Source organism: Podarcis pityusensis (genome assembly GCF_964106645.2).
Source record: "Podarcis pityusensis genome assembly, chromosome: 6".
In the NCBI taxonomy this organism is placed as follows: domain Eukaryota; kingdom Metazoa; phylum Chordata; class Lepidosauria; order Squamata; family Lacertidae; genus Podarcis; species Podarcis pityusensis.
In genome coordinates this window covers 5,724,247-5,744,066 of record NC_138030.1, presented here as the reverse complement: position 1 = coordinate 5,744,066, position 19,820 = coordinate 5,724,247, and the positions used below count along the sequence as shown (strand labels likewise).

The 19,820-nt window shown below is 43.5% G+C and overlaps 1 protein-coding gene across 4 annotated transcripts in view; it reads left to right on the top strand.

The window, feature by feature from the left end:
• Nucleotides 1–12,186, top strand: part of UCKL1 (uridine-cytidine kinase 1 like 1) — a 75,567-nt gene extending 63,381 nt beyond the window's left edge. For all 4 annotated transcript variants that reach the window (XM_081011277.1, XM_081011278.1, XM_081011280.1 and 1 more), the window contains exons 12-15: nucleotides 2,673–2,795; nucleotides 9,768–9,875; nucleotides 10,505–10,661; nucleotides 11,803–12,186. In XM_081011277.1, coding sequence (XP_080867403.1) covers nucleotides 2,673–2,795; nucleotides 9,768–9,875; nucleotides 10,505–10,661; nucleotides 11,803–11,879 — 465 coding nt within the window. In that variant the 3' untranslated portion in view covers nucleotides 11,880–12,186. The remainder of the gene's footprint in view (nucleotides 1–2,672; nucleotides 2,796–9,767; nucleotides 9,876–10,504; nucleotides 10,662–11,802) is intronic.
• The last annotated feature ends 7,634 nt before the right edge of the window (nucleotides 12,187–19,820 follow it).

Genomic DNA, 19,820 nt, shown 5'->3' with positions numbered 1-19,820 from the left:
TGAGGGGATATTTGCTGAAGCCTTTGACAGGTGCTGTGCTGGCAGTCACTCCTGCACCTGTCGGTGTCACAACAGTGACCCCTGGGTTTCTATATCTGCACATTCAGTAGTTTTCAATAACTCGGAGCTTTTGGACAGCTTTCTCCTAAAAATAGCACACATCTGGGTCTGAGCATACTTGAGTCTGATGCATCTGGAGAGTGTTGGGACCGTGGGATGGAAAGCCAGCTGGCTTGGCCCCAGCCGGATCGTGTCCCTTCTCAGCCTTGCCATTTCGGAGATCCATCAGTCATCCTCCTAAGACGTGCGTCCGCGACTCATTCTGCTGTGCATGGCAAGAGCACACATTACTCAGCAGAGTAAACACACAACAGATCAGGCTCGAGGCGTGGATACTATACTAAACTACGCATTTATGATACATAAATCAGGACAAAGAAAAACATGGCTTCTCTCCTTGTCGTTCTTCTCTGAGAGGGACAAAACAAAAGCAATACAGAGCGGATGTTCCGCTCACGGGACTCCAGCAATCTGTGCTGGAATGTAAACAGACATGTGACATGTAACAATCCCACATATCTGCAGCAAAGGGTGGAATGGAATTCCCAACTAAACCTGACGCAAACCCCAAAAGGAAAGAACAGGCCCAGTTTCTGTTGAGAAGAACCCACCAACAGCTGAAGGAAGCAAGAGGAGAATGTAGCAAGAGAAAGGTTTTCTGCTGTTTAAAAGATTTTTTTCTAATTGATTAATTGCCTAGCTTCACTCGGTTTAAAATTAATTAACTGATTCAATTCAAATGCATTTGGTAATACCTTAATAAAGGCTCTTTTTCCAGGATCCTGAAGAAGAGGGATAATTTATCGGAGAACAGCTGGGCAGGATGACAAACTCCCACCGAGTCTTCCTGAAAAACATTGGTGTTGGGTTGTTGTTTTTTGTTTTTTTTTATAAAAAAAGAATAATTCTCGAGAATGCTTAGAGTGAAGCGGTGGGGAGATTTCAGCGTTTGATCAAGTATTCTTAGAGAAAACACACACACAAATCCACACTAGTGTCAGGGAAGAGTAAAAGGTAAAGGACCCCTGGACTGTTAAGTCCAGTCAAAGGTGACTATGGGGTTGTGGCGCTCATCTCGTTTTCAGGCTGAGGGAGCCGGCGTTTGTCCACAGACAGCTTTCCGGGACTAAACTGCTACTGGTGCACGGAGGACCGTAACGAATGCCAGAGCGCATGGAAACACCGTTTACCTTCCTGCCTCAGCGGTACCTATTTATCTACTTGCACTGGTGTGCTTTCGAACTGCTAGTTTGGCAGGAGCTGGGACAGAGCAACGGGAGCTCACCCCTTCGCGGGGATTCGAACCACCAACCTTCCAATCGGCAAGCCCAAGAGGATCAGTGGTCTAGACCACAGCGCCAACCACGTCCCTTAACAAACCCACACTACCAGAGGGTGAAGCATGCACTGACAATTCTTGCCAGGGATCATGGGACTGCCGTTTCCACTGCCTCCCAACTCAATGTAGAAGGCAGAGTAACTCCAAGTACCAATCTTGCCGGCAGGAAATGACTGTCCTGGGGAAATTGTACTATCCTGCAGCCTGATTTCCACTGAACAACTGAATGGAAAGAGCTCTCCTGTCTCTGGCAAGCCCACCTCCCCACCAGCTACCCCCTCCCTTCTCAAAGGAAAGAAGCTTTCTACTTGGAAAGGGTTTGGAACTTGCAATGAGAGATGGATGACGTTACAGATGAACCCCTTTTCAAACTGAACCCCGTCTGGGCACCACTTTGAACTGGAGCGGAGCTTTTTCAGCTCACTCATTTGTCTAAGGCAGGCATGAACACAACTCCACGGAACTTCGCCTAAAAACGGAAGAACAAGGCAGCGACTCCTTTGCATTCATTTATGGCAACGACACAGCCTGATCACCTGGAGGTGATTCTTTTTACTTAGCCCAGCCACATTCTAAGAAATGCAGAATGGTGAGATAGAAGAAGAAGAGGAAGAAGAGTTTGGATTTGATATCCTGCTTTACCACTACCATAAGGAGTCTCAAGGGGATGCGGGTGGCACTGTGGGTTAAACCACAGAGCCTAGGACTTGCTGATCGAAAGGTCAGTGGTTCGAATCCCCACGGTGGGGTGAGCTCCCATTGCTCGGTCCCTGCTCCTGCCAACCTAGCAGTTCGAAAGCACGTCAAAGTGCAAGTAGATAAATAGGTACTGCTCTGGCGGGAAGGTAAATGGCATTTCCATGCGCTGCTCTGGTTCGCCAGAAGCGGCTTAGTCATGCTGGCCACATGACCCGGAAGCTGTACGCCGGCTCCCTCAGCCAGTAAAGTGAGATGAGCACCGCAACCCCAGAGTCAGCCACGACTGGACCTAATGGTCAGCAGTCCCTTTACCTTTAAGGAGTCTCAAAGCGGCTAACAATCTCCTTTTCCCTTCCTCCCCCACAACAAACACTCTGGGAGGTGAATGGGGCTGAGAGACTTCAGAGAAGTGTGACTATCCCAAGGTCACCCAGCAGCCGCATGTGGAGGAGCAGGGAATCGAACCCAGTTCACCAGATTACGAGTCCATCGCTCGTAACCACTACACCACACTGGTAGTAGAGAGCTGGAGGAATTATACTTGTAGGTTTTCACCTTGTCCTCTGTCTTCCAGATTACTGGTGTGTCCATTTTGAGGGCTGGGGAGACCATGGAGCCAGCGCTGCGGGCCGTCTGTAAGGATGTCCGGATTGGCACCATCCTCATCCAGACCAACCGGTATACGGGGGAGCCAGAGGTAAATGTCCAGGCCTGGTATGGGGCAAGGGCTTGGTAGTGGCCTGAGCTACTTGGCCACCTCTCTCTCTTTTTTTTTTAAATGATATTTATTAAAATTTCAAAGAATACAAGAATTACACAAAAACAAAAAATAAAAATACAAGAAAATACAAAATACAGCAAGAAGAATAAAAAAAACCCTTATTAAGGTATAACAAAGAAATGAAAAATAAAAAGAAGCATACAAAATAAAAACAGTTAAAAACACATTAATTTTCCATAGCATATCTTCCTTACACTTATTTCCCCGGACCTCCTCGTACCTCCCTTTTTTGTATTCCAGTTCAGTTTGTTAGTTCAGCAAATCCTTACCATTAAGCTTTTACCCATTTGTAAACCTTTTTTCATATCTCTTAAAGCATTACAGCTGGAAACCACTTAGTTTCTATCCAACATCCTTCTAAGATTCATTAATTTTACAATATTTCTGTAAATAGTCTTTAAATTTCTTCCAATCTTCTTCCACCGACTCTTCTCCCTGGTCTCGGATTCTGCCAGTCATTTCTGCCAATTCCATGTAGTCAATCACCTTCATCTGCCATTCTTCCAGAGTGGGTAAATCTTGTGTCTTCCAATACTTTGCAATGAGTATTCTTGCTGCTGTTGTAGCATACATAAAAAAAGTTCTGTCCTTCTTTGGCACCAATTGGCCGATAATGCCCAAAAGAAAGGCCTCTGGTTTCTTCAGGAAGGTATATTTAAATACCTTTTTCAATTCATTATATATCATTTCCCAGAAAGCCTTAATCTTTGGGCACGTCCACCAAAGGTGAAAGAATGTACCTTCAGTTTCTTTACATTTCCAGCATTTATTATCGGGCAAGTGATAGATTTTTGCAAGCTTGACAGGGGTCATGTACCACCTGTATATCATTTTCATAATATTCTCTCTTAAGGCATTACATGCCGTAAACTTCATACCTGTGGTCCATAACTGTTCCCAGTCAGCCATCATTATGTTATGTCCAACATCTTGTGCCCATTTAATCATAGCAGATTTCACCGTTTCATCCTGAGTATTCAATTTCAACAGCAAGTTATACATTCTTGACAGATTCTTAGTTTTGGGTTCTAGCAGTTCTGTTTCTAATTTTGACTTTTCCACCTGGAAGCCAATTTTCTTATCCAAATTATATGCCTCCATTATCTGATAGTAATGAAGCCAATCTCTCACTTTGTTTTTTAGTTTTTCGAAACTCTGCAATCTCAATTTATTTCCTTCTTGTTCCAAAATTTCCCAATATGTCGGCCATTTGGCCTCCATATTGAGCCTTTTCAGAGCTTTTGCTTCCATTGGTGACAGCCACCTTGGGATTTTATTTTCCAATAAATCTTTATATCTTATCCAGACATTAAACAATGCTTTCCTGACAATATGGTTTTTGAATGCTTTGTGTGCTTTGACCTTATCATACCATAAATATGCATGCCATCCAAATACATTGTTAAAACCTTCTAAATCCAAAATGTCTGTGTTTTCAAGAAGTAGCCATTCTTTCAACCAGCAAAAAGCTGCTGATTCATAATAAAGTTTAAAGTCTGGCAGGGCAAATCCACCCCTTTCCTTTGCATGTGTTAGTATCTTAAATTTTATTCTGGGCTTCTTGCCCTGCCAGACAAATCTAGAAATATCTCTCTGCCACTTCTTAAAACAGTCCATCTTGTCCACGATTTGCAATGTCTGAAATAAAAACAACATTCTCGGCAATACATTCATTTTTATCACAGCAATGCGGCCCAACAATGAAAGTTTCAAATTTGACCAAATTTCTAAGTCTTTTTTCACTTCCGTCCAACATTTTTCATAATTATCTTTAAATAAGTTCCCATTTTTGGCTGTCATATTAATCCCCAAGTATTTCACTTTCTTTACCACCGTCAATCCTGTCTCATTCTGAAACCTATCTCTTTCAATCGGTGTTAAATTTTTCTCTAAAACCTTAGTTTTTAATTTGTTCAATTTAAAACCTGCCACTTGACCAAATTCTTGAATTAATTCTAAAACCTTTTTAGTACTAGATTCTGGCTCCTGTAACGTCAATACTAAGTCATCTGCAAATGCTCTCAGTTTGTACTGTTTGGCTCCAACCTGTATACCTTTAACCCTTCTAATCATGTTTAGCAAAACCTCCAGGACCGATATAAAAAGCAGTGGGGAGATTGGGCACCCCTGTCGTGTCCCTTTTTCTATCTTAAATTCTTCCGTGACCACATTATTTACAATTAATTTGGCCTTTTGTTCAGAATATATTGCACCTATACCATTTTCAAAACCTTGGCCTACCCCCATCCCATGTAGGCTCTTCTTCATAAAACTCCAAGAGATATTGTCAAAAGCTTTCTCCGCGTCCACAAATATCAAAACTGCTTTAGTGTTTATATTCACTTCTAATTTTCCCAAAATATCAATTATATTCCTCAAATTATCAGACAAGTGTCTTCCCGGGAGAAAGCCCACTTGGTCTTTATGGATCTCTTCCATCAATACTTTTTTCAATCTCTTGGCCAAAATATCTGCAAAAATTTTGTAATCCACATTAAGTAACGATATAGGGCGGTAGTTCTTAAGCTGGGTCTTTTCAGTCTCTGTTTTCGGTATAAATGTAATATATGCCTCTTTCCACGACTCTGACGCCCTTTTCCCTTCCAATATTTCATTGCAGACTTCCTTCAAAGGTTGCAATAACCACTCTTTCAAAGATCTGTAGTATCTAGAAGTCAGCCCATCCGGTCCTGGAGATTTGCCCAGTTGCATATTTTGTATGGCACCTTCCACTTCCTGTTCAGATATTTTATAGTTCAACATTAATTTACTTTCTTGAGAGATTTTTTGTAATCCATTTGTCTTCAAAAATTGGTCTATGTCCATTTCTTTCTGTGGCCCTTGTGTGTATAATTGCTTAAAGTACCTCTGGAAGCAATTTCTAATCTCAATTGGGTTATGTATACTCTTTCCTTCCACTTCTAAGTTTGTAATAGTATTTAATTTTTGTCTTTTTTTCATTTGCCAGGCCAACAATTTCCCACATTTGTTAGCTGATTCAAATGTTTTTTGTCTCATTTGTTTAATTTTCCATTCTATTTCCTGATTCATCATTTCCATATATTGTACTTGATACAATTTTATTTCTCTCAAAATCTCCTGGGACTTTGGTTTTGCTCTCAATTTCTTCTCCCCTTCTTTTATTTTCTCCAAAATTTTATCTTTCTTCTCATTTTGACTTCTCTTCTTTATTGCATTCTGTTGTATCAGAAACCCTCTCATAACAGCTTTGCTTGCGTCCCAGATTACTCTTTTTTCTACATTGGTATTCATATTTATTTCAAAGTAGTCTCTCAAAGTTTTTGGGGCCTTTTTGTACACTTCTTCATCTCTAAATAAGGTGTCATTCATCCTCCATCTGAAGGATCCGGTTGTTATTTGTTTCATCTCCATCCTTACAGCGTTATGGTCAGAGCAGGTTTTTGGGCAGATTTCTACTTTCTTTATCTTTGGTGCCATTCCTCTAGTTATCCATATTTGGTCAATTCTAGTCCATGTCATCTTGGCTTCAGAAAAGAAGGTTCCCTCTCTTCCCAGGGGGTTCTTTACTCTCCACTACTTGGCCACCTCTCTAGCGGTATCCCAAACCCTCAAAACTCAAGGCATTGTTGCTCCATACTGTGGTCCTGTTAATACCGTTATTGGTCAGTTTTGTGGCTTGTTATTTTATGATTTTAATGAGACTGAGTTTGGGGCGGTATCCGGCTAACGTGTCCTTCCAGCACAAGGATCTGTGCTCCTGCAAGAGAACTTCCCCTCCTTTCCCCCTTGCACCCCCTAAATCTGTTCCAGGGGCTCCCCCAACCCATCCAGAGCAGATTTTTTTATGGAGCAGTCAAGTAATTTCGTTGTCCCCGAAGGGGGCAATGACAATAAAGATATTATTATTATTATTATTATTATTATTATTATTTGGGAAGGGCTCTGGGTGCGCATAGGGTGAAAGTTCTGTTGTGCAAGCATTACACTGATATTATTTGGATACCATTGTCAGTCTTTAATTCTGATATTTTTGTAACCCGTCCTGGGTTTTTGGTCAAGGGCTAGCTAGAAGTGGGTTGCGGCCAACTAAATTTTGGGTCTGCACCCATTGAAACGGATGTTTCCATTAATTTCAATGGGTCTACTCTGAGCATGACTTGCATTTGATACAACCCATTATCATCATCATCATCATCATTATTATTATTATACAGCATCTTGTTCTTTGACAGCATAGTTCACGCTACTTTAAGAGGGCTGATGATGGAGAAGCAGAGTGATAACAAAGATATTTAAGCAGTTTTGCTCGATAGATACAGGCCAGTCCAATGTCCTGTCCGGCTAGATCAAAGAGATCAGGTGGATATTGAAGGAGTCCGTTAATTTTGTGTAGTCCATCCTTTGCCAGCTGAGTGTCCTTCAAATCTTTTGGACTACAATTCCCGTCAGCCCAGCCACAATGGGCAGTGGTATAGAGTGGGCATGATTAAAACTTAATATTGCCGACAATGCAATGCTTCCCCCCCCCTTTTTTTTAAATGATGTTTATTGAGAAATTTAAAGTTACAAAGAAAGAAGAGAGAAAAGACAAGAGAAGGAGAAAAAGAGAGAAAGAAGTAGATAAACATAACAATTAAACAATACAGATCAATAAAAACCAAAGTAAAAAAAAAATAACAAAACACACAATACATCTAAATCAAAAAACAAGAATAAACAAACAATTAAAAAACAAATCTAATATTCCCAAATCCTTAACTTTCATTAACTTATTTCAACGACCTCCTCACACCTCCCTTTTTTGTATTCTAGTTGTTAATTATCTCAGCAAATCCTTTCCATCTTTCACAATATTCTGTCATTTTAATTACCTTAATCTGTTTTAACCTTATCTTACCTAAAAAGCCCTAAAACTTAAAACTTAAAACTTATATATACCAAATTCTTTTAACCATAACATATTCTTTCATAATTCTTTTTGACATTTCTGCTAGAGCCAAATAATTTCATTCCAACATTTTTCTAATACTTATTAATTTTACAATACTTTTCTAAATAAATTTTGAAACTTTCTTCCAATCTTCATCCATCATCTCTTCTTCCTGATCTCGGGTTTTGTCAGTCCTTTCTCGTCTATCTAATCCATCAACCTGCTGCTCTTATGTCCGAGGCTCTTAAATCTTTTCCATGTCCCTTCTGCAGGTCTTCTTCTTGTTTATACCTGCCCTTTACTTTATCTTTTGTTGATCTTTTTCTTATTTCCTTTCCTTTCTCATTGGGGGGTAGGTCTCGGGAGGACTCCAATCCAAAAGTATCTCCATCTCTCCTCAGCAGATCAGCCCATTCCCCACAGTCCCATTCCCCACAGTCCACACTTTAATCCAGAAAGTATTTAAAAGCATGTTTCAAAGTCTTTCCAAAATTAAGAGCCCTCACAACTCCAGACCCCCCCTGGTCCACTCCAGATTCGAACTTCAAGAACAGCGGCTTATACTCCTACAAGGCCTCAGGTCTCTCCATTTGTGTTATTTGAGGTTCAACAACAACCTCCTCCATTTTCTTCTGCCCTTGCGCTTGCCCTATCAAAACAGATTCCTGGGCTGGTTCCTGAATGGTTTCTATATGGGTATTCGCCGTTTGGTTTGTCCAAAGTTTTTTACTGCGACAGTCATCAAATCCATCTTCTCATGCATCTGCTCCAGCAAAGCACTTGTCTTGCAAAGAGCAAGCACCAAGACTTCTTGTAAACACATTTTCCCCCCCCAAGGTTAGAGTCTGGTCTCACGATCCTAATCATACAGCTGTGAGGTCCCCAGATCAGCTCCAGCAACAAATTAACAAGCTCCCTCTAGAGGAGACAATTTCTATTTGTATCCATCTTTTAAAAGCGGGACCAACAAGGAAAAATTACTTTCACTTTTCAAGTACTTTGTTTCTTTTGATTGCAAGAAGCAACATTGGAATCAATATATTTCTCTCTCTTTTTTTTTTTACTATCTGTTCATCACAGTCGATGAACTTTCCCCATAAATTTCTGTCTCTGACACCCCGTTCCCAGGTTTGAGACGGTGGAAAATTTTTCTTTCTTTACTCTCTCTCCTGCAGGCTTAAACAGTCAAAAATCCCCCTCTTTTCTCCTGCTTCCAAGAGGGGTTTTGGTGGTGATGAATGAAGGAAATTTAGAACTTTATATACGACTTTCCAGACTTTAGCTTACAAAGTTTTTGCTTCCATCTATTTACAAAAAACGGGAGGCGGACTTCCTGTTTGGAACCTTCCCGTTTCGGTGCCAAATTAAAATATTTCTTAATACTTAATCCAATTTTCCGTTCTACTCACGGGTACTTGTTTAGAGTCCAATTGTCCACAGGAAAAGGTCAGCGCTCTCCGGCAATGGCTGTGCGGCTTCACTCCGTAAAAGTAGCGGTTGATTCAAAACACCGCGCCACTCACCCCATGTCGCTTCGGACCCCCGAAAAAGGGTTTCCCTGCGAGTAGGGGAGGCGCTCCTGGTGTCAGCCGAATCCCACGTTCCCAGGCTTCCTCCGCCTGGGATTTTTAAAGGGTCTCCGCCTTCGCCGCGGCGGCAAGACCCGATTTTCATGGAGCGGGTTCCTCTCGGTCAGAGGAACTCCGCCATTGCCGATGGCGCTGTCCCGGAAGTCCTGCTTTGCAGCTTTCTCTGACCTAGAGCTTTCCAGAAGTTGTTGGCCAAAACACCTGGAGGACACTAGGTTGGGGAAGACTGGCCTAGTCTATATCCACCTCTGGGCTCACTTGATGGTACTTGCCAACTTTTGTCTTGGGAGATGTGGGTGGCCACAATGTGGGTGGCCCTATGCAAGGAATGAGCAGGGCAGTCCTTGCCATCTCCGAACGCTCCCTTCCTCCTTCTTCCTTCTCCAGCTGCATTATCTGAGGCTTCCGAAGGACATCAGTGAAGATCACGTGATCCTCATGGACTGTACGGTCTCTACAGGAGCGGCAGCCATGATGGCTGTGAGGGTGTTGCTGGTAAGGGAGGCAGATGGCGTGGGACCACTTTGCCTTAGCTGTTGGGAGAGAAGGAAAGAGGCTGTTGGGAGGGAAGGGAAGAGGCTATTGGGAGGGAAGGAAAGAGGCTGTTGGGAGGGAAGGAAAGAGGCTGTTGGGAGGGAGGGAAAGAGGCTGTTGGGAGAGAAGGAAAGAGGCTGTTGGGAGAGAAGGAAAGAGGCTGTTGGGAGGGAAAGGAAGAGGCAGTTGGGAAGGAAGGATAAAGGCCTTTGGGAGGGAGGGAAAGAGGCTGTTGGGAGGGAGGGAATGAGGCAGTTGAGAGGGAAGGAAAGAGGCTGTTGGGAGGGAGGGAAAGAGGCAGTTGGGAGGGAAGGAAAGAGGCTGTTGGGAGGGAAGGGAAGAGGTAACAGCACTCCCCTCTGAACATTAGAAATGAAGGGAACAATGCTGAGTATTTCATCTGACTGTCCGCCTGAAGCATAAGCTGGGTGTGGGAAAACCAGATGTTGCTGAACTACAATTCCCACCAGCCCTAGCAGGCACAGCCAGTGACCAGGGTTGTTGGGAGTTGTAGTTCCGTAACACCCAGAGGGCCAAAGGGCAAGCTGGGGAGTGAAACTAAATGGCCGAAACCCTCTTCTTTCTCTTAGGACCACGACGTCCCAGAGGACAAGATATTCCTCCTCTCCCTGCTGATGGCCGAGATGGGCGTCCACTCTGTCGCTTACGCCTTCCCACAGGTGAAGATCATCACGACCGCCGTGGACAAGAAAGTGAATGATCTCTTCCGCATCATCCCTGGTATTGGTGAGTGGCCAGGGTTAGGAGGTCCTGCCCCTGGTCTTGAGCCAGCGAAGCGTCTGAATGCCCGTTACTGGAAACCTCAAGAGGGGAGAGTTTCTCTCATGCTCAGATCCCAGTTGTGTGTTTCCACTGTGAGAACAGGATGCTGGACTGGAGTGGCCATTGGTCTGATCCAGCAACCAGCTCTTCCCTATGTTCTCACGGTTGTCAGATCCCTGGAAAAGCTTTTGAGTTTTTCATTCTCTCATGGCTCAGAGCTGCTTGCAAGCAATAATATAATTCCTAACCACTACCACTGATGTAGAAAATAAGGGGTTGTTTCTTAGCATTGTGTTTTTTCCCCCTAGCTGCAGAGAGTTTGAATAAGGCAGGCATAGGCAAATTCAGCCCTCCATATGTTTTTGAGACTACAACTCCCATCATCCCTGACCACTGGTCCTGTTAGCTAGGGATGATGGGAGTTGTAGTCCCAAAACATCTGGAGGGCCGAGTTTGGGGATGCCTGGAATAAGCCATCTGAAGCCAGCCCTGTATAGGAAAGCTTTTTAATGTTTGATGTTTTACTGTGGTCTTACAATTGTTGGAAGCCACCCAGAGTGGCTGTGGTAACCCAGTCAGATGGGTGGCATAGAAATGTAATAATAATATTAATAATAATAATGGTAAAAACAAGAAAAATAATTCCAACCAGGGCAAACCAGTGGGTCCCACAAAGCAGACTTCTTTTCAGCGTATGACAAAAGCCGGACAATGGAGATTCATCTCTGTGGGGAGTTTCACAATTTAGGGTCTGCCTCAGAGAAAGCCCTCTCCTTGGCCAGCTTTCCCCACACTTCTGAGGTTGCTGGAAATACCCAGGAGAGTCTCCTCTGCCAGATTTAACACCCGAGAAGTGGGCAAGGCTTCAAGCACGCTCCTGCCACCACCTCAATTTGTGAAGGTGGCAAATTTCTAGGATTTGCTGAACGCGCATGAAACGGGTTGCAAGAATGAGAATCTAGCAGAAGGATTTGGGGGGTTTTGCCAGACGGGAACGTTCTGGGCACATCTCTGAATAGCAAAGACACAGCTCAGCTTACTTCCTACGTGCACAAGGGTTTCTCGTAGCTCTTCCTAATTCCCGTTCCCTCCTGCCTCCCTCTAGGAAATTTTGGAGACCGATACTTTGGCACGGATGCGCCTCCCGACTGGAGTGACGAAGAAGACCTCCTGGACTCGTAGCAAGCTCCTCTTTTGTAAAGGAACCACTCTGGAGGGAAAGAGGCTTCTGCACTGCACCTTAACCCCCCAAAACACCCCCCCCCCAACATTTGCAAAGAGACTATCGCACTGCACCACAGTTTTTTCTTACTCATCTTCCATCAGAGGCCGTGGCTGAGAGCATATTTTTTTGGAAATGGAGAGGATGACGAGAGATGCTTGCTGCCTTTTTTTACGTGCTCAAGAGCGTTTCTGAGCCTAGAGGCAATGTATTTTAATTTAAAGATTTACTACAACTTATTTTATTAAAAAAAGAGAGAATGTTTCAGCTATGTTTCAAGTGTCTTGTTGACGACTGGTGTCACTCATGCCTGACTAACCCATCAGTTCAACCATCTTTTGTGTTAATGCGGCCACAGACCCAACTTTCGTCTCCTGGTGAGGCAGTAAAGGCAGCTAATGCGCCTTGTGGCTAAGTGGAGATTTGAACCTTGGACTCCCAGGTCCCAGTCCAACACTTTTAGCCACCACACCAGCTCAACTGTTTTTAAAACGGTCTTATCCAGATGGGGTAGCCCTTAGAGAAAAAGAAGCATTGTGTCGTATGAGCCTTGCAGCTGCAATAGTTTATACAGGATATAGAATACAGTCATACCTTGGAAGCCAAACGCCTTGGCACTCGCACGTTTTGGCTCCCAAACGCCGCAAACTCAGAAGTTAGTGTTCCGGTTTGCGAACGTTCTTTGGAACCTGAACATCCAGCGCGACTTTGGCGGCTTCTGATTGGCCGCAGGAGCTTCCTGCAGCCAATCGGAAGCCACGCCTTGGTTTCCAAATGTTTTGGAAGTCGAACAGACTTCCGGAACGGATTCCGTTCGACTTCCAAGGTACGGCTGTACTGGAAATCGAAAGGTATTCCTCAGTTTAGAGAATGGCTTTTATGTACAGAAGAGTTAGCAGGAATAAAGCTGCGGAGGAATGGAGAAGCTTTAGGGAATTTTGGAATGCAGAGAAAAAACTCTAATTAAGAGCGACACCTTCCACTTAACCATAATCCTTTATAGGAGTGTTTTTGATATTATATGACCCATTTTCCAGAATACCATGATTTGTAATTGGGCTGTTTATTCTATTGTTCATTGCAGTTTCGATGCATTTAGTGAAAAAAAAAGTTAAGTGCACTCATCCACCAGTTCAGCTTCTGGCCAGACTGTTTGCAGCGGTGGTAGCTGTACATGGGAGCTGGTGCATCGAGTTTAAAAAGCAACAACATTTTCAGTGAGACTCCAGGCCATGTGAAACTTGATTTGGGTATGTTTTCACATTGTTTGTGCCTTCCGCATCTCCTGCAAATGGGCTCTGTGATTCACACTCTGAAATATAAACAACCTGGAGGATGAAGCGATCTCAGGAGTTGTTGTCTTAGGAGAAATGTCAAAGCAGATGAATCCCAACACCTCTCACAACATGGGTACCTTGCTAAGGAAATGAAAGTGGTAGATAATTCAGGGGTAGGGAACTTGTCTCCCCTCTGCCAGATGTTTTTGGATTCCAACTCCCACCGGCTCCATTCATCAAGGCCAATAATGAGGTATGATGGGAGTCATAATCTAGCAATGTCTGCAGGACTAATCAGTTGGGTACAAAACAAGGCTAGCTAGGTTGCTTGCCTCCATTTTGATGTGAAATGGGCACCTATATTCTGTGAGAGCAGACCTACTCAAGATGGCTGTTGGGGCTGAGTGACATGCCATGCTGCCATCTTGGATGTGGCCAGTGGGCTAATGAACAGCACATGACAAGTCACGTGATGCTCCAAGATGGCTGCATTCATGAGAACTCTCTGGCACCATCCTGTTTCTTGCTTGGCAAGAGGCTCAAATAGGACAAATTTGAGAAGGGCTTTCTGGAGAAGGAGCCCTAGAAAACAGGAACCAGAACCATCTCTCTGATTATAGCAAGTCCCGAACCAGTATTTCCACGCAATTTGGCTTGGCTTCCATGCGGTGATGAGATTAGCCAAGGGACAAAAAGTACCTCTGAGGCAGTCATGCTCTGAACCAGGAAACTGTTCCACCAAAGCCAGTGCTGCCTGTTCGGGCTGGCAGGGGCTCTTTGGGGTCTCAGGTAGGGATCCTGCCTTGCCCTTGTATGCTGAGTGCACTACTAGGTTTCCATGTGTTTGTTAAATTCATGTCATCCAAATTTATATCAACCAAATGGGGCTCAAGATGGGTAGCAGGAGAAACATAAAAATTTAAAAAATGTGAAAGCAAGCTACCCTTGAAGGCGACTTGGAAACTACAACTAATCCAGAATGCAGTGACTGGGAGCGGCTGCCTGGACCATATAACACCGGTCCTAAAAGATCTACATTGGATCCCAGTACGTTTCTAAGCCCAGTTCAAAGTGTTGGTGCTGGCCTTTAAAGCCCCAAACGGCCTCGGTCCTGTATACCTGAAGGAGCATCTCCACCCCCATTGTTCAGCCTGGACACTGAGGTCCAGCTCCGAGGGCCTTCTGGCTGTTCCCTCATTGCGAGAAGCCAAGTTACAGGGAACCAGGCAGAGGGCCTTCTCAGCAGTAGCACCCACCCGGTGGAACAGGCTCCCAGCAGATGTCAAGGAAATAAACAACTATCTGATAAACAAATACGCAACTTTTAGAAGAATGTGAAGGCAGTTCTGTTCTGTTGAGGGAAGTTTTTAATGTCTGACATTTTACTGTGGTTTTATAAATTGTTGGAAGCCACCCAGAGTGGCTGGGGCAATCCAATTGGATGGGTGGAGTATATATAATCAATTGTTGTTGTTGTTTTATTACTAGCATAAGCTGGTATAGTCTTGTTCATAGCATAACCATGCTATAGTCTTGTTCATTATTGAAATTAATCAGGCAAAATCGCTCCGCCACCTATGAATGGCAATGATCCATCATTCCCAGTATAAAGAAAGAGCTATCAGGCTGTCAGTCCTTTCCATGCCCATTGAGTTTCTAGTCCAGGAATTTTTCACTCTTTTTTTAATAATAATTTTTATTGAGTTTTCCATATTTAATTACATTTCATTACACAAATCTATAACATAAAACATTGCTCAGACAGAGCATCGACCTCCTTCCCTCCCTCTTTCTGACTTCCAAACATCTTTTAATAAATTCACATCTCTATAGCCACTTTTTTACCTTATTTCTTCTTTTAAGAATCACCTCCTTATATGTAAAAGAGCTCCTTATTTTTACATTAAAAAACATTTCAACTCAAACCTACAAACCTTTTCAAATGTTTACAATTTTCTTTCATATAAAGTATAAATTTGCTCCAGTCCTTTTGAAACAGTTCGTCACGCTGATTCCGGATCTTCCCCATCAGCTTTGCCAGCTCTACGTATTCTACCATCTTTATCTGCCATTCTTCCAATGTAGGACGTTCCTGCTGCTTCCATTTCTGGGCCAGAAATATTCTTACAGCCATTGTGGCATACATGAACAAATTTACATCTTTTTTTCTGGATTTCCTCTCCAATTAACCCTAACAAAAATGCCTCTGGTTTTTTGTTGAAGTTATATTTAAAAACCTTTTTCAATTCATTGTATATTATATCCCAGAAGGCTTTCACCTTAGTACAAGTCCACCACATATGAAGGAAATTCCCCTCCTTCTCCTTGCATATCCAACTGTTTTTATCTTGGTTTCTATACATTTTAGCAAGTTTAGTCAGCGTAATGTACCAACAATACATCATCTTCATTAAGTTCTCTTTAAGTGACACACACGCTGTGAATTTGATTGTTCTTGTCCACAATTTTCCCCACCTTTCAAAGTCAATATTATGTCCCAAAACCTGGGCCCATCTAATCAAAACACTTTCCCCCTCTTCATCCTTTGTATGCCACTCTAATAATATCTTATACATTTTCGACAGTATTTTCCATTTACTTCCCAGCAATTCTGTCTCAAGGAATTTCTCGCTCTTTCTGGCTGGAACTTCCTTGAGGTCTCAGGTGGGTTGTCCATTCTTCAGCTTCTCAACCCAATACCTCTTTTTCCGCTGGCAATGCCAGGGATTAAATTGGGGACCGTCTGCCTGCAGTGCCTGCGCTCTACCACTAAGCAAAGCTCTTCAGCTTGCAAACTTTCCGGTGCAATTTTAAATTTGCTGCATCGCTCGTCTCCTGACCAAGCCTGCCTTAAAAGGCTGACCTTTGAAAGCATCCTGCTGGTTGTGGCAGCTGCCCCACCACACTGGAAAAAGCGTGTGGGCGTCCTTGCGAACCCAGTCCCCGATTATGATCATAATCAGCCCCTCCCTTGGCAAGTGACCAGAAAAACCCAGATTTGTGCTGATAGTGAAAACAGCAACAGATACGGATCTCAAAGAGGCCAAGCCGTCAAGCTCTTCCATATATAGCTCAGAGTGAGAGAGTCTATTCTTTCCAGCGGAAGCATCCATTATGGTCAATATCCTATACAGAGACTGTGTGCAGGTAGGGGGAATTTTTACAGGTCCTCTTATATATTGCAGGGTTTTGGATTAGATAAGGCTTGGGGGGTTACCTTCCAACTATACAGGAGCTCCAAACCCAGCAGAAAAGATTACACAGGTATAGTCCAAAAGGTGTAAGAATTGGAAGGGTGGCTCTCTGTTATTTCAGAAGTAAAGCCCTTAGAAATCAACTGCTCTCTAATCTTGGTATCGCGAACCTGAGATGGTCTCCCCCAGCACCTATGAGGCCTCTGCAATTCCTCCCACATTTTTTTTAATCTCCTTTGGAAGTGGGGAGAAATAGAAAATAATAATATTAACCACGACCTATCTAGGCTTCAAATATCATCTTACTTTCTCTGTATTTACAGGGTTGTGGAAAATAAAATATCCGTTATATTATATATATTTTTTATTTTAAAAAATGCTGATGATTGTGGTTGTTTTTTTTTAAAAAAAGGGAAAGGAAGTGGGGAGGTTCTGACCACAGCCATAAAAAGAACAGAGAGGAAGTGAAATGGGCGTCACTCTTTCCTACTTCCACCCTGTGAACTTTGCCAGCCTGGCTTTGGCACCCGGGTAGCCAGGCAGGAAAGAGGGAAAATGCCTGGAGAAAACGTGTTAGAGGGCAAAGAGGGAGGGACAGAAAAAAAATGTTATTTTGTGAGGAACAGCAGCAGTCACTAGGACTAATTTAGGACTAATTTGTTTTTTCTTTCTCTTCTGGGTTTCCCTCTTTGTTTCTGGGGCTGGGTTGATGTTTATCACTCTGTTGAGCTGGGTTTGGGTCTCCTAGAACTGGGTCCATTTACCTTCCGTCAGGTTTTTGTGACGGGTAGCCATTTTGTGAATAGCTACGCCCTCCATGGCAGCCATTTTGTGACAGCGCCCACAGCGCTCTGTATTCCCACAAATCCCAAAGGATTGACAATAAATACGCTTCTCTGGAGCTATAGCAAAGTGAGGCCAGAAAAATCATTGGTCTGAGCACCAGCATGTCTGTTTACATTTTAATCCTACCTTTTTCTTCAAGATGCCATTTGTATGGTTGGTTCCATCCCATTCCCCGTTTTATTTTCCACAACGACCCTGTGAGGTAGGTCATGCCAAGATCTTGTGTGTTATGTACCGAAGTTCTCACCCTGGGCCAGCAGGGGGATACTGTAGATAGTTTTCACTCAGGTCCACATATGCAAATAAGGGATTGAAAGTGACGTTCAGTGATTGGATAGTTACAGAAAATGGTTACTGTTGCGTTCTAGTGGAGCTCTATATAAGCAGGCTGGCTGAACCCTTCAGTTCAGTTCTGTTCTGGCCTGTGAATAAACAAGAGTGTCGTCTGATATGTTCACCCACAACTTAACATTGTGATTGTCCCAATGAGGTCACCAAATGAGCTTTATGGATGACCAAGGATTTGTGCCTTTGTAAGTCCAATATTCTGGCCATGGCATGTCACTATTGGCTTTCAGGGAGTGGAAGGAGAAATTATCATTAGCCATTACATCTAGGGACGGTTTATCTTTAGTCTATTTCACTTTTGCATTCGTTCATGTTTATTTGTAAGTCTGTTCCACCTTGCTTCCTAGTTAATCTGTGGCGTTTCTCATTCTGCACGAAAATTCACATTTAAATACATAATTTGAAGCATATACCATCCCTAGTTGATTTCGCTCCGGTAGCTGGGATTCAGAAACAACCTAACTTCAAACATCTCCGTCTTTAATAATAATTAGGGATGCTTGAAGAATTTGATCCTTGCAAATTCAGAAACAGACCCACACAGCACCTCCCAGACTTACATGTGGACCAGAATGTTGATATCTATTACTTTATTTGGAATTAAAGGCAACCACCCATTTACATGGGGATCACATCATAAGGATAATTATATTACAGTGGTACCTTGGGTTACAGATGCTTCAGGTTACAGACTCCGCTAACCCAGAAATAGTACCTCGGGTTAAGAACGTTGCTTCAGGATAAGAACAGAAATTGTGCGGTGGCAGCAGGAGGCCCCATTAGCTAAAGTGGTACCTCAGGTTAAGAACAATTTCAGGTTAAGAATGGACCTCCGGAATGAATTAAGTTCTTAACCTGAGGTACCACTGTATTTCTATCCCACACATCTTACTGGGTTGCCTCAGCCACTCTGGGCAACTTCCAACATGTAAAAAAACAAAACAGTAAACATTTTTTTAAAAAAACTACCCTATACAGGATTGCCTTCAGATGGCTTGGGGGTCAGATAACTCCATCCCCTCCAATATTTCTCCAATGAAAATAGGGATGTCCTAAGGAAAAGTGGGGCATTCCGAAATCAAATCAGAAACCGGGACAGCTTCTCTAAATCAGGGATGTCCCTGGAAAATAAGGACACTTGGAGGGTCTGCCACTGTTCACGGCTTCGGGCACAATCCAGCGAGCAACATGAGAATGGGGCCTTTTCTGCAGTGGCTCCGCGTCTGTGGAACACTCTCCCCAGGGAAGTTCGCCTGGAACCTTCATTATGCACCATTAGGCGCCAGGCGAAAACGGTCCTTTTTAACCAGGCCTTTGGTTGATCTTATTGACATCCTATGCCCTTTTAAAATGTGTTTTTTGGGGGGTGGGGGTGAGTATTTGGGTTGTTGTTTTTATTTTGACTGTGTATTTTGTGGTTTTATACTTTGATTTTATTCTGTGAACAGCCTTGGGACCTCCAGGCATGGGGCAGTTTATAAATTCAATAAATAAATACATAAAATAATAATAAATAAATTGGGGAAAATGAGACGCTAACAGAAACTGAATTGGGAAGATCTGATCATCCCTGTTGCCCACCCCCTCTGATTGCCCCCTCTTTCTCTACCCAAGAAGGAAGAAAGCCAGGCAGCCTGCCAGCTGTTTCAGCTGGGTTAATTTGAGAGCAGAAAGGGGGACAGGATGGGTCTTTGGTCTGACAGCTCATTCGGAAGAGCATGAGACTTAATCTCATGGTTGTGGGTTCAAGCCTCACGGTGGGCAAAATATTCCTGTACTTCTTCCAGCTCTACAGTTCTATGATTCTCCGATGAAAATAGGGGTGTCCTAAGGAAAAGTGGGACATTCTGAGATCAAATCAGAAACCAGGACAGCTTCTCTAAATCAGGGATGTCCCTGGAAAACAGGGACACTTGGAGGGTCTGCCACTGTTCACGGCTTCGGGCACAATCCAGCGAGCAACATGAGAACGGGGCCTTTTCTGCAGTGGCTCCGCGTCTGTGGAACGCTCTCCCCAGGGAAGTTCTTCTGGAGCCTTCATTATACACCTATAGCAGGGCTCTTCGTGCACAGCTGTGTTACGGAGAGAGGAGGTGGGACGAGAGTAGGGCCGTCTTTAGCATATCCATCGCCGAGGTGCAAAGATCCACCCAGCACCCACAAATTTAGTGCTGCCCAGGTCTACACCCAAGATATACCTCTCTGCAGTTGCAGGCAAGGCCATGGCGGTGGCGTC